Genomic DNA, 12,285 nt, shown 5'->3' with positions numbered 1-12,285 from the left:
CGCACGGCGTCATAGCAACCAGTGACGCCGTGCGCTCCTGCTCTCAGGAGGGATCCAGGCCGCGGTTCCACGGCCCGCACACGGCTGTGAACAACGGCCGTGTGCATGGGGCCTAAGTGATTACAATATTAGAGTGAACTGATATGTTTATTGGGGGAAACTGTAGAATTGAAAGGAGGCTTTAGTACCTTGTTGGGCTGCCTCTAGCATAGATACAAAATGAGATATGGTTGGACATCGAGTCATACAGGTCCTATATGATATCCTGCTGCACATTTGCCTACAGTTGGTGCAGATGAGCCTGTAGATCCTGTACACTCTTAGGATGTAGAAGTTGGAGCCCCAGCTGGTCCCATAAATGTTTGACTGGTGATGAATCTGATGACTGGAATGCGCAATAGATGTGGTATCCTACAACTTAAGCATCGTTCATCTCAATCGGCCATTTTTATTTTGGGTAATCTACTGCTACCATGTCAGTTTTGTCTAGTACAACCTATTCCCTTTTACCCTTACATTAGATAACCTATATAGAGAGCCATCCGATCCTGAAAGGCGTTGTCCATTCACCAAATAAAAGCCTTCTTCATGTCCTACTTGTGCTTGTCGGTGGATCAAAAATCTTCTCTACTGTTGGTTTGTCTAAGCTGTCCGGAGCCTGTTCACCATGTGTGTGTGTCCTCACATAACTATTGCTCCTAACATGCATGTGCTGTCTGCATATTTTGCGGCCCTGTAGAAATTAAATGGTTTGCGTACATTCCACAAAAAATATTGATCGGATCATGTGAATGCCCCCTTAGAAGCTGCTTATTTACTGTCACAGTGGAGATGTAGTTTAAATTAATGGGTCCCTTTAATACATGAATGAACCGGGTCTGCCAAAGCAGGAATCTCTGCTGTGGATCATATACGGTAGTACCCACCAGCGGACCTCCCTTGTATGATGTCTATATGCCCTAATATGGTGTATGAACATGGATTATCAAATTGAGCATTACCGGTAGATGATTATTTCCAATATCCAAATTTTTATTTTAGAATTTAAGTTTATGGTCTCAACTGTAGAAGAGTGGCCATAAAGATAATCTTCTGTAGAGAGATTAATACCGCGTGCATTTTACATCGTGCATCTTGTCTTCACAGTTGGCCTGTGATCAGAATATTTTGGGGGGGACCAAAAAACCATTGTAGAGGACCATACAGACAAAAAAACATTATAATACATAGACTATATTTAAGAGTGTACATAGTCTACTTTTGCAGAGTAGGCAATGCCACACTATATGATAGTGTCTTTTTAGTCTACTCCCAGATATGCTGCTCTCAGGAATCCCATACAGTAATGCGTGCTTATGGTGTATTATTTACACTGGGGAAGTCAGTGCTTAATGCATTCAAAATCAATGCTATTACTGGCTCTGGTCGGTAATCTCTTGTTCAATTTACATGAAAGGATTTCTAAAAGAACCCCACAGGTTACAGACTCTGCACAAAAAGTTTTCAAACTATGGACACCATAGTAGATATTGTACAACAGTCTAAGGTGAGCTTATTCTTTAAATAATAGAGCTTAGTTTTCATTGTATGTGAAATTGTTTACTAAAACAGACGTTAGGAGTAGTGACAGGTCCTCCTTAATGGTACCTTTTTGATCTTTCTTAATTTAATTTTTTTGGGGGAGGAGGTGCCCAAAAACAACAATTCTAACGTTGGGAACTTTTTTTCTTATGGCATTTCTGCACATAGTAAACAACATGATGTGGGTCATTTATCAAACTGGTATAAAGTAGAACAGGCTTAGTTGCCCATATCTACCAATCAGATTCTTCTTTTCATTTTCCAGAGGAGCTGTCCAAAATGAAAGGTGGAATCTGATTGGTTGCTATGGGCTTACTTTACACCAGTTTTATAAATGACCCCCGATATTTTGGGCATTATCGGATGCAGCAGTTAAAATAGCTTTTTAGTATGGTATGGTATGCACCCCCTCATGATCAATGACATACATGTACGCCATCTTAAGAGCTTAAAACTGAAAAACCATTAATAATGAATTATAAAAAGTAACTGCTATTTCTCTTGGGTTCTGACAATTAGGACCTCCACCTATCTCTAACAGTTGAAAGTCAGACTGACGAAGATAGAAGAACACTTTACTTAGCTGTCTCCATCAGTCTAATAGGCTTTGAACAGTGAGGCAGTGTGGTAGGAACACGAGACTCCTGTTCTAACAATCAATGGAGGTCTCAGTGGTCGGACTCCCAGAAATATAGCAGTTATCACCTAGCCTCTGTATATCTGATCATTTACTACTGGACTACCCCTTTAACCCCCTAGTGTTGCCTTCAAATGACATGCCTTGAAAGTATATACAGGTAATTATCATATTACGTATACAATAATGACAAGATATCAAAGTTTTCTGATGTGAGAATGTATGAATTAGCTAACACATTAAAACAATTGTTTTTATTGCATTGTTTTCTTAGAATGGGTAGCCTGTGTTCATTCAAAGTTCCTGGTCCTATGTTACCTCCATGATGTGAAGAATGTGTTACAGCTACATGACCTTGCCACAGGCAGCCATCTTAAAACCTTCCCTCTGGATGTTGGCAGCATTGTAGGTTATAGTGGCCAGAAGAAAGACTCAGAAATATTCTACCAGTTCACTTCATTTTTATCACCTGGTGAGTAGTTGTTCTTTTATTTTTGCAACATTGTTGTTAAATTCTTTTACTACTTACCTTGCTGTCAATGTTGTGCATATGCCAGTACTCAAGGAAACCAAATAAGAAACGCACTGAGGATGCGCATGGGTTTGCTTGCTTGTCTTCAGGTTTCTAATCCTAGTGCTCTTTGGAGATCTGTAACTAATGAGTGATAAGGTAGCAGGAAGGAGGCTAAGAGCAGGAAATAAAGCTAGCACTCCAGGGGCGTTGCTAGGTGTCAAGAGATCCAGGGCCCAAGCCCCAATTCATATGTGTCAAATTCCTGATTCAACCTACCACCTTCCCCCCAGTGCTAATGGCCTGTTTGGATGGACATTACCTTCAGGGCCACCAAACATACAGGAGTATACAGCACTACATGCCTGTTACACCCAGTGATGTCTCCTCTGATTTTTAATAAGTTTTGTTTCCTTATCTTCTCCATTTGGCCCATATTTCAGGCATGCCTTGTCTCTGCAGAGTTTGCCACACAGATATCTTAGATTCCTCACTTTCCTATCATCCTACCCCTCCTGGTGCCCAAACAGTGGTGCTCCCCCTCCTACTGCTACCCCTGATGCGTAGTGAGGACAGATAGGGGTTATAGCCAGCAGGCAGCGCATATTTATCTTCATTTATGCCAGTTTTGTGGTGTAAATGTTGAAAGAAAACTACTGCGGCTCCGATGTATTTTTCAGTTTAGTTGCACAGACTGCCAAAGAATGCATCTAATTTAATGTGAGGCCTGTTCCTTGCCATAAATTAAGCACATCCTCTGGCAGCACAAGGGATATCAATTGCGGCATAGAAAATACCATTCTTACTAAATATTTTCCTAGGTCTTTTGGGAAGCCTGCTGTGTAGTGGTTGGTACCTATCAAAAGTGGTCCTTGGAGGGACTGGAATGACAACTGGACTATATGCATCAGTGTGTATTCCCAACCGTCATTCCAAATTTCACCCAGCCGTGGTTGTGTGGCTTCAGGAAACTGGGGCCATAAATGTCTAAGATTGGAATATCCCATTAAGTGTATTCTATTTTGACAGTCAAATGACTTGTGTATTATGATAAGCCAATTATTTCACTACCAGTCCTAAATACCAGGGCTGATGAGTCGGAGGCAATTTTGGGTACCTGGAGTCGGAGTTGGCAAAAATGAACCGACTCCGACTCCTACTAAATTTAAATTGGAATAAAAAAAAAAGCAAGTTTAAATGTTCCAATTCACAAAAAGTTATAATTAATTACTTCTCTACTGTGAGAATAAAGGCCAATGCATCGGGTTCGTCACGTTACCGCAAAACGAACACGTTATGCTTTTCATATGCTTCACTATATGGCACGCAACGCACAGTTAAGTTGCGGCAATACTTATACTTTCCATTGTGTTGTGTTCCGCTGTTACAGGGAACGCAACGCCCATGGTTAACCTCGCCTCTCACTGATAACTGATTAACCACTTCCCATCTGGGCCATTTGCCCCCTTCCTGACCAGGCCTAATTTTGCAAAACTGACATGTCTCACTTTATGTGGTAATAACTTTGGAACGCCTTTATTTATCCAAGTCATTCAGAGATTGTTTTCTCGTGACACATTGTACTTCATGATAGTCATAAATTTGAGTCAAAATATTTCACCTTTATTTATGAAAAAATCCCAAATTTACCCCAAAATTAGAAAAATTCGCAATTTTCTAAATTTCTATTTCTCTGCTTTTAAAACAGAAAGTGATACCTCATAAAATATTTATTACTTAACATTCCCCATATGTCTACTTTATGTTGGCATCATTTTGGAAATGTCATTTTATTTTTTTAGGACGTTAGAAGACTTAGAAGTTTAGAAGAAATTCTTAAAATGTTTAAGAAAATTGCCAAAACCCACTTTATAAGGACCAGTTCAGGTCTGAAGTCACTTTGTGGGGCCTACATAGTGGATACCCCCATAAATGACCCCATTGTAGAAACTACACCCCTCAAGGTATTCAAAACAGATTTTTACAAACTTTGTTAACCCTTTAGGCGTTCCACAAGAATTAAAGGAAAATGGAGATCAAATTTTTAAATTTCACTTTTTTGGCAGATTTTCTATTTTAATCCAATTTTTTCTTTAACACATCGATGGTTAACAGCCAATTAAAACTCAATATTTATTACCCAGATTCTGCGGTTTACAGAAACACCCCACATGTGGTCATAAACTGCTGTATGGGCACACGGCAGGGCGCAGAAGAAAAGGAACTCCACATGGTTTTTAGATGCCATGTTCCATTTGAAGCCCCCTGATGCACCCTTACAGTAGAAACTCCCAAGAAGTGACCCCATTTTGGAAACTAGGGATAAGGTGCCAGTTTTATTAGTACTATTTTTGGGTACATATGATTTTTTGATCATTCATTATAACACTTTATGGGGCAAGGTGACCAAAAAATTGGTTGTTTTAGCACAGTTTCTACTTATTTATTTTTACAGCGTTCACCTCAGGGGTTCAGTCAAGTGACATTTTTATAGAGCAGATTGTTACGGACGTGGCGATACCTAATATGTATACTTTTTCTCATTTATTAAAGTTTTACACAATAATAGCATTTTTGAAACAAAAAAATTATGTTTTAATGTGTCCATGTTCTGAGAGCTATAGTATTTTTTTTTTTTTGAGAGATTTTCTTATGTAGGGGCTCATTTTTTGCGGGATGAGGTGACGGTTTTATTGGTACCATTTTGTGGGACATACGCGTTTTTGATCACTTGGTGTTGCACCTTTTGTGATGCAAGGTGACAAAAATTGCTTGTTTTGACACAGTTTTTTTTTTTTTTTTTTTACGGTGTTAATTTGAGGGGTTAGCTCATGTGATATTTTTATAGAGCTGGTTTTTACGGACGCGGCAATACCTAATATGTATACTTTTTTTTATTTGTTTCACTTTAACACAATAATAGCATTTTTGAAACCAAAAAATTATGTTTTAGTGTCTCCATGTTCTAAGAGCTATAGTTTTTTTTATTTTTTGAGAGATTTTCTTATGTAGGGGCTCATTTTTTGTGGGATGAGGTGACGGTTTTATTGGTACCATTTTGTGGGACATACGCGTTTTTGATCACTTGGTGTTGCACCTTTTGTGATGCAAGGTGACAAATTGCTTGTTTTGACACAGTTTTTATTTAATTATTTTTACGGTGTTCATCTGAGGGGTTAGCTCATGTGATATATTTATAGAGCTGGTTTTTACGGACGCGGCAATACCTAATATGTATACTTTTTTTTATTTGTTTCACTTTAACACAATAATAGCATTTTTGAAACCAAAAAATGATGTTTTAGTGTCTCCATGTTCTAAGAGCTATAGTTTTTTTATTTTTTGAGAGATTTTCTTATGTAGGGGCTCTATTTTTGCGGGATGAGGTGACGGTTTTATTGGTACCATTTTGTGGGACATACGCGTTTTTGATCACTTGGTGTTGCACCTTTTGTGATGCAAGGTGACAAAAATTGCTTGTTTTGACACAGTTTTTATTTAATTTTTTTTACGGTGTTCATCTGAGGGGTTAGCTCATGTGATATTTTTATAGAGCTGGTTTTTACGGACGCGGCAATACCAAATATGTCTATTTTATTTTATTTTTTCTATTTTTAAATTTATATTTTTTATTCCTTACTTGGGGACCTTTTTTTTTTTACATGTGAAACTTTTTTTTATTTTATTTTTTCAACCCTTTATTTTTTTTTATTTTATTTTACACTTTTCGTCCCCCATAAGGTCATACAAGACCTCTGGGGGACATTTGCTTCACTTTTTCTTTTTTTTTTTCACTGTTGATTTCTCCTGTAACTGGGGCTGACATAGTCGCCCCAGTTACAGAAGAAATGCACCCCCAGAGAGGCTGTACAGCGTGATTCTGCGCTGTACAGCCTCAGAGCAGGGCTGATCGAGGTCTGTGAGAGACCTCACACAGCTCCTGCACGCTCCGGTCCCGGCGGTCACATGACCGCCGGGCCGGAACAAGAAGCGCACAGCGCTTCCTGCTCTGCATACACAGCGCTCGGTGAGCGCTGTGTCTGCAGCGATCTAGAAGGCAGGGACACCTGGGAACTGTCCCTGCCTTATCTCTGGGTTGCCCTGCTGTCACTGACAGCGGGCAACCCGATCAGCAGCTGCACGATTAGCGTGCAGCTGCTATTTCTGAAAGGACGTTTTAAAACGTGCTTTCAGAAATAGAGGTCCACCCATAGGACGTTTATATCCTATGGGCGGACGTAAAGTGGTTAAGTAAATATGTTTTTTGCAGGACTAGACACTTGTATAAGTGAAGGGAATGGATAGTCAATAGTTCAAGACTGAAGCTGTAAACCATTTGAAAAACTGCTGTCATTCAGCTAAGGCTATAAAAACTTGTAAACTCAGATTGTTAGCTTAAACTTTAAACCTGACTATGGGATTCTACTAGGGAAATCATGTTTTAAAATAAATGCTCCTTCCTGGATCCTCCCACTGCCCTATCTTCAGCAGAAGATCAGCACACAAAGGAGAAGGCAGCAGCTTCTGCCCAACTACCTCTCTGCAGTAAGAACTTGGTGGAACAGCTGCATGTTGCCTTTCTTTCCTTCAAGGAATGTATAAAATACATTTGCATATTACCGTAAATACAGAGGAGTCGGAAGTACCAAAAACGGAGGAGTCAGAGTTGGAGTATGAGCTTTAATCTACCGACTCCACAGCCCTGCTCAATACAGTCGTGTTTCCTGAGCACATTAGAGGTTGTCCAGTTTCAGCAAGAAACCAGACAATATCGGGGAATAGCCTAAAATAACAAACTGAGCAGTACTTTCCTAGCAGATCCCGCAATGCTGCTCTGATTTTCCCGCCCAGCCTCTGTTTACCCCGCTACATCAGTGATGTAACATCAACAACATGTGACTGCTGCAGTCTTATCACTGGCCTCTTCAGCGCACAGTTGAGGATAGCGATTGGCTGCAGCAGTCTCAAGCTGAGAAAACCGGAGAGGTGGCGTGGTATCTGCTAGCTAAGTACTGCTCAATTCTTTTATTCTATAGTTTATGCTATTCCACAATGTTGTCTGGTTTCAGCAAAAAACAGATATGACCAGAGTTATTACTCCGGCTTCTTTCATAAAAATGTTCATATACACCTCTTCATCAGAAGTACCCTGTCAGCCTTACCCGAATACTGTGCACCACTATGGACTACACAATATTACAGTGATCCCTATGGCAAAAGATTGGTTTTACGCAAAGATAAAAATGAAACAGTAGTCCGGCACAAGTCAGATGTTCCCGTAGCAAATTCTACCACGTCTGCAATTGTAAGATTGTGTCTGGCTTTGCTCTCTTATTACCAAGCAGACTCCGATGTTTATGGGGCTTCAGTCATTGGCTATTTCTTGTGTGAACAGTAACGAATGTTAAGCTTTGTATTATGAACAGTGTAATTATTGGACCTCTTATTTATATGGTTTACATTGATTTCAGTTTCAAATGTGCAGAAACATTTGGATTGTTCAATTACTGTCTTCATCTTGAAATCTTTATAAGGAATAATTGAGCAGTCCTTATAAAGGGCTTCATTATCTTCTGAGTAAGTGCTTATAAATAATTCACTGCATAAATGGACCCTGGGCTGTTTGGTAGCAGTACACCGCTTTTGTCATTCATTATAGTCCATAGTGCTTTCAGATCCATTGTTCTCCTCATGATCTATGGGTACTCAGTTGACATTCCGGAACTCTTGTTTCAGGTATTATTTATTACTATGACCTGACCAAAGACACCCAGGAGCCAAAGGTTTTCCGGGAAGTGACTGTGAAAGGATTTAATCCGGCGGACTACCAGACAGTGCAGGTGATTAAAAGAGAAACCAGCTTTATATATTTGCATCAAACATTGTATCTATTTTTTACTTTCCTGTCTTCTAGGCTTCAGCAGCTCTGCTTTGATTAATGTGCCTCATGGTAAGAGGGGCATAATCTGTCTCGAGGTAGGCAAAAAGCTGACTGCCTAACCTGTGCCGTTACTTCATCTTACTTGGACAGGCGACTCTTTCAAGTCCTGTCATTCCTGAGGAACACAGTGTGATGATGGTTCTATAACGACACCTGTCAGCTTAGGAGTCCTCTGAGAGTCAATAGATCAATGAATTAATGTCAGAAGGAAATGACTTCCGCTGTTGCATGTAACCCATGCTGGCAAGAGTCTCAGTAAGATGAACGGCAGCAGTAGTTTTTCTCTCTGTGAATCATATTAATATGTATTTTATTGTATATAGAGACAGCCATAGCTTCAGTGCCGCCTTCCCTGAGCTGTAATTAAGTCTAGGTCAGAATGCTGACAAAACAAAAATGTGTTATTTATCTGCAACTTTCAGTCTTTTTACTCTTTAAGAGGTGTAGTTTGGCTGTCTGACTTCTGATTCTTGGCATTGTCTTTTGGCATTCACACCGGAGGTACAGTGAGGAATTCAAACATCTCCCAGTTGATATGTCTTGTTTTTGTTAGGGGTGCACTTTTCATCTTTGTATCTGAGTGATAGACCACCTGAATTCCAAGAAAGGTCACATGAATGATGAATAATGGCTTTTTAAACCTTGATAGCACAACCCATTGATAAAACAGGTACATAATGGCTACTGGTTCATTCATACCGGGTATCTCAAAACTGTGATCTGGAACGGTTACAAGTGGGTTGTCACTTACAGTCTGGCTAGTAAAAGAATAACTATTTCACCAATGCAAACCTGCCCAATATATAAAACAAATTGAGAACATTTTAGGATTATTACAAAACCAATGTGGCATTGGTACCAATTGGGTATGTGCTTTCATTGACCCAAGAGTTATTTTTTTTTATGGAAAAAAAGTATCTACAGCTTCATTTTTTCAGCGTTTTTTTTTACATACTGAAGGACTCGGGACTTTCCTGGTTCGGTGCACTGCTTTGCTGGAGTCTGGATCCCAACTGCCATAACCTTTGTGTATTCATAAAGCTGAAATCTGGTTGCTATGTGTGATTTAATGCATTTATCTTTTGCATTAGTTTTTAAAAATCCAATACTGTAACAAGATATATATATATATATATTAGTTGCAAGAAAAAGTATGTGAACCCTTTGGAATGATATGGATTTCTGCACAAATTGGTCATAAAATGTGATCTGATCTTCATCTAAGTCACAACAATAGACACTCACAGTCTGCTTGAACTAATAACACACAAAGAATTAAATGTTACCATGTTTTTATTGAACACACCATGTAAGCATTCACAGTGCAGGGGGAAAAAGTATGTGAACCCTTGGATTTAATAACTGATTGAACCTCCTTTGGCAGCAATACCTTCACCTAATCGTTTCCTGTAGTTTCAGTTCAGCAATATTCTTGGAATGTCTGGTGTGAATAGTTTTCTTGAAGTCATTTCACAGCATTTTAATCGGGTTGAGGTCAGGACTCTGACTGGGCCACTCCAGAAGGCGTATTTACTTCTATGCTTTGGGTCGTTGTCCTGTTGCAACACCCATCATCTTCTGAGCTTCAGCTGGTGGACAGACAGCCTTAAGTTCTCCTGCAAAATGTCTTGATAAACTTGGGAATTCATTTTTCCTTCGATGATAGCAATCCGTCCAGGCCCTGATGCAGCAAAGCAGCCCCAAACCATGATGCCCCCACCACCATACTTCACAGTTGGGATGAGGTTTTGATGTTGGTGTGCTGTGCCTCTTTTTCTCCACACATAGTGTTGTGTGTTTCTTCCAAACAACTCAACTTCGGTTTCATCTGTCTACAGAATATTTTGCCAGTACTGCTGTGGAACATCCAGGTGCTCTTGTGAAAACTGTAAACATGCAGCAATGTTTTTTTTTGGACAGCAGTGACTTCCTCTGTGGTATCCTCCCATGAAATCCATTCTTGTTTAGTGTTTTACGTATCGTAGATTCGCTAACAGGGATGTTAGCATATGCCAGAGACTTTTGTAAGTCTTTAGCTGACACTCTAGGATTCTTCTTCAACTCGTTGAGCAATCTGCGCTGTGCTCTTGCAGTCATCTTTACAGGACAGCCACTCCTAGGGAGAGTAGTAGCAGTGCTGAACTTTCTCCATTTATAGACAATTTGTCTTACTGTGGACTGATGAACAGCAAGGCTTTTGGAGATACTTTTATAACCCTTTCCAGCTTTATTCAAGTCAACAATTCTTAATCATCCGTCTTCTGAGAGCTCTTTTGTGCGAGGCATCATTCACATCAGGCAATGCTTCTTGTGAAAAGCAAACCCAGAACTGGTGTGTGTTTTTTATAGGGCAGCTGTAACCAACACCTCCAATCTCATCTCATTGATTGGACTCCAGTTGGCTGACACCTCACTCCAATTAGCTCTTGGAGATGTCATTAGTCTAGGGGTTCACATATTTTTTTCTACCTGCACTGTGAATGTTTACATGGTGTGTTCAATAAAAACTTGGTAACATTTAATTCTTTGTGTGTTATTAGTTTAAGCAGACTGTGATTGTCTATTGTTGTGACTTAGATGAAGATCAGATCATATTTTATGACCAATTTGTGCAGAAATCCATATTATTCCAAAGGGTTCACATATATATACAGTACAGACCAAAAGTTTGGACACTCCTTCTCATTCAAAGAGTTTGACTTGACTATGAAAATTGTAGATTCACATTGAAGGCATCAAAACTATGAATTAACACATGTGGAATTATATACATAACAAAAAAGTGTAAAACAACTGAAAATATGTCATATTCTAGGTTCTTCAAAGTAGCCACCTTTTTGCTTTGATTACTGCTTTGCACACTCTTGGCATTCTCTTAATGAGCTTCAAGAGGTAGTCACCTGAAATGGTTTTCACTTCAGAGGTGTGCCCTGTCAGATTTAATAAGTGGGATTTCTTGCCTTATAAATGGGGTTGGGACCATCAGTTGCGTTGTGGAGAAGTCAGGTGGATACACAGCTGATAGTCCTACTGAATAGACTGTTAGAATTTGTATTATGGCAAGAAAAAAGCAGCTAAGTAAAGAAAAACAAGTGGCCATCATTACTTTAAAAAATGAAGGTCAGTCAGTCCGAAAAATTGGGAAAACTTTGAAAGTGTCCCCAAGTGCAGTCACAAAAACCATCAAGCGCTACAAAGAAACTGGCTCACATACAGACCGCCCCAGCAAAGGAAGACCAAGAGTCACCTCTGCTGCGGAGGATAAGTTCATCCGAGTTCACCAGCCTCAGAAATCGCAGGTTAATAGCAGCTCAGATTAGAGACCAGGTCAATGCCAAACAGAGTTCTAGCAGCAGACACATCTCTAGAAAAACTGTTAAGAGGAGACTGTGTGCATCAGGCCTTCATGGTAGAATATCTGCTAGGAAACCACTGCTAAGGACAGGCAACAAGCAGAAGAGACTTGTTTGGGCTAAAGAACACAAGGAATGGACATTAGACCAGTGGAAATCTGTGCTTTGGTCTGATGAGTCCAAATTTGAGATCTTTGGTTCCAACCACCGTGTCTATTCCATCCGGTTTGCGTTTATGACCCCAAACACACCTCCAGGCTGT

At 39.7% G+C, this 12,285-nt stretch overlaps 1 protein-coding gene across 1 annotated transcript in view; it reads left to right on the top strand.

Moving 5' to 3' along the window:
* Positions 1–12,285, top strand: part of LOC122934089 (prolyl endopeptidase) — a 138,530-nt gene that overhangs the window by 93,712 nt on the left and 32,533 nt on the right. The window contains exons 9-10 of the mRNA XM_044289264.1: positions 2,493–2,690; positions 8,466–8,569. Coding sequence (XP_044145199.1) covers positions 2,493–2,690; positions 8,466–8,569 — 302 coding nt within the window. The remainder of the gene's footprint in view (positions 1–2,492; positions 2,691–8,465; positions 8,570–12,285) is intronic.

The sequence above is a fragment of the Bufo gargarizans genome, chromosome 4 (assembly GCF_014858855.1).
Source record: "Bufo gargarizans isolate SCDJY-AF-19 chromosome 4, ASM1485885v1, whole genome shotgun sequence".
NCBI lineage: Eukaryota > Metazoa > Chordata > Amphibia > Anura > Bufonidae > Bufo > Bufo gargarizans.
The sequence above is the reverse complement of the archived record's forward strand: the minus strand, read 5'-3'. Positions and strand labels throughout refer to the sequence as shown.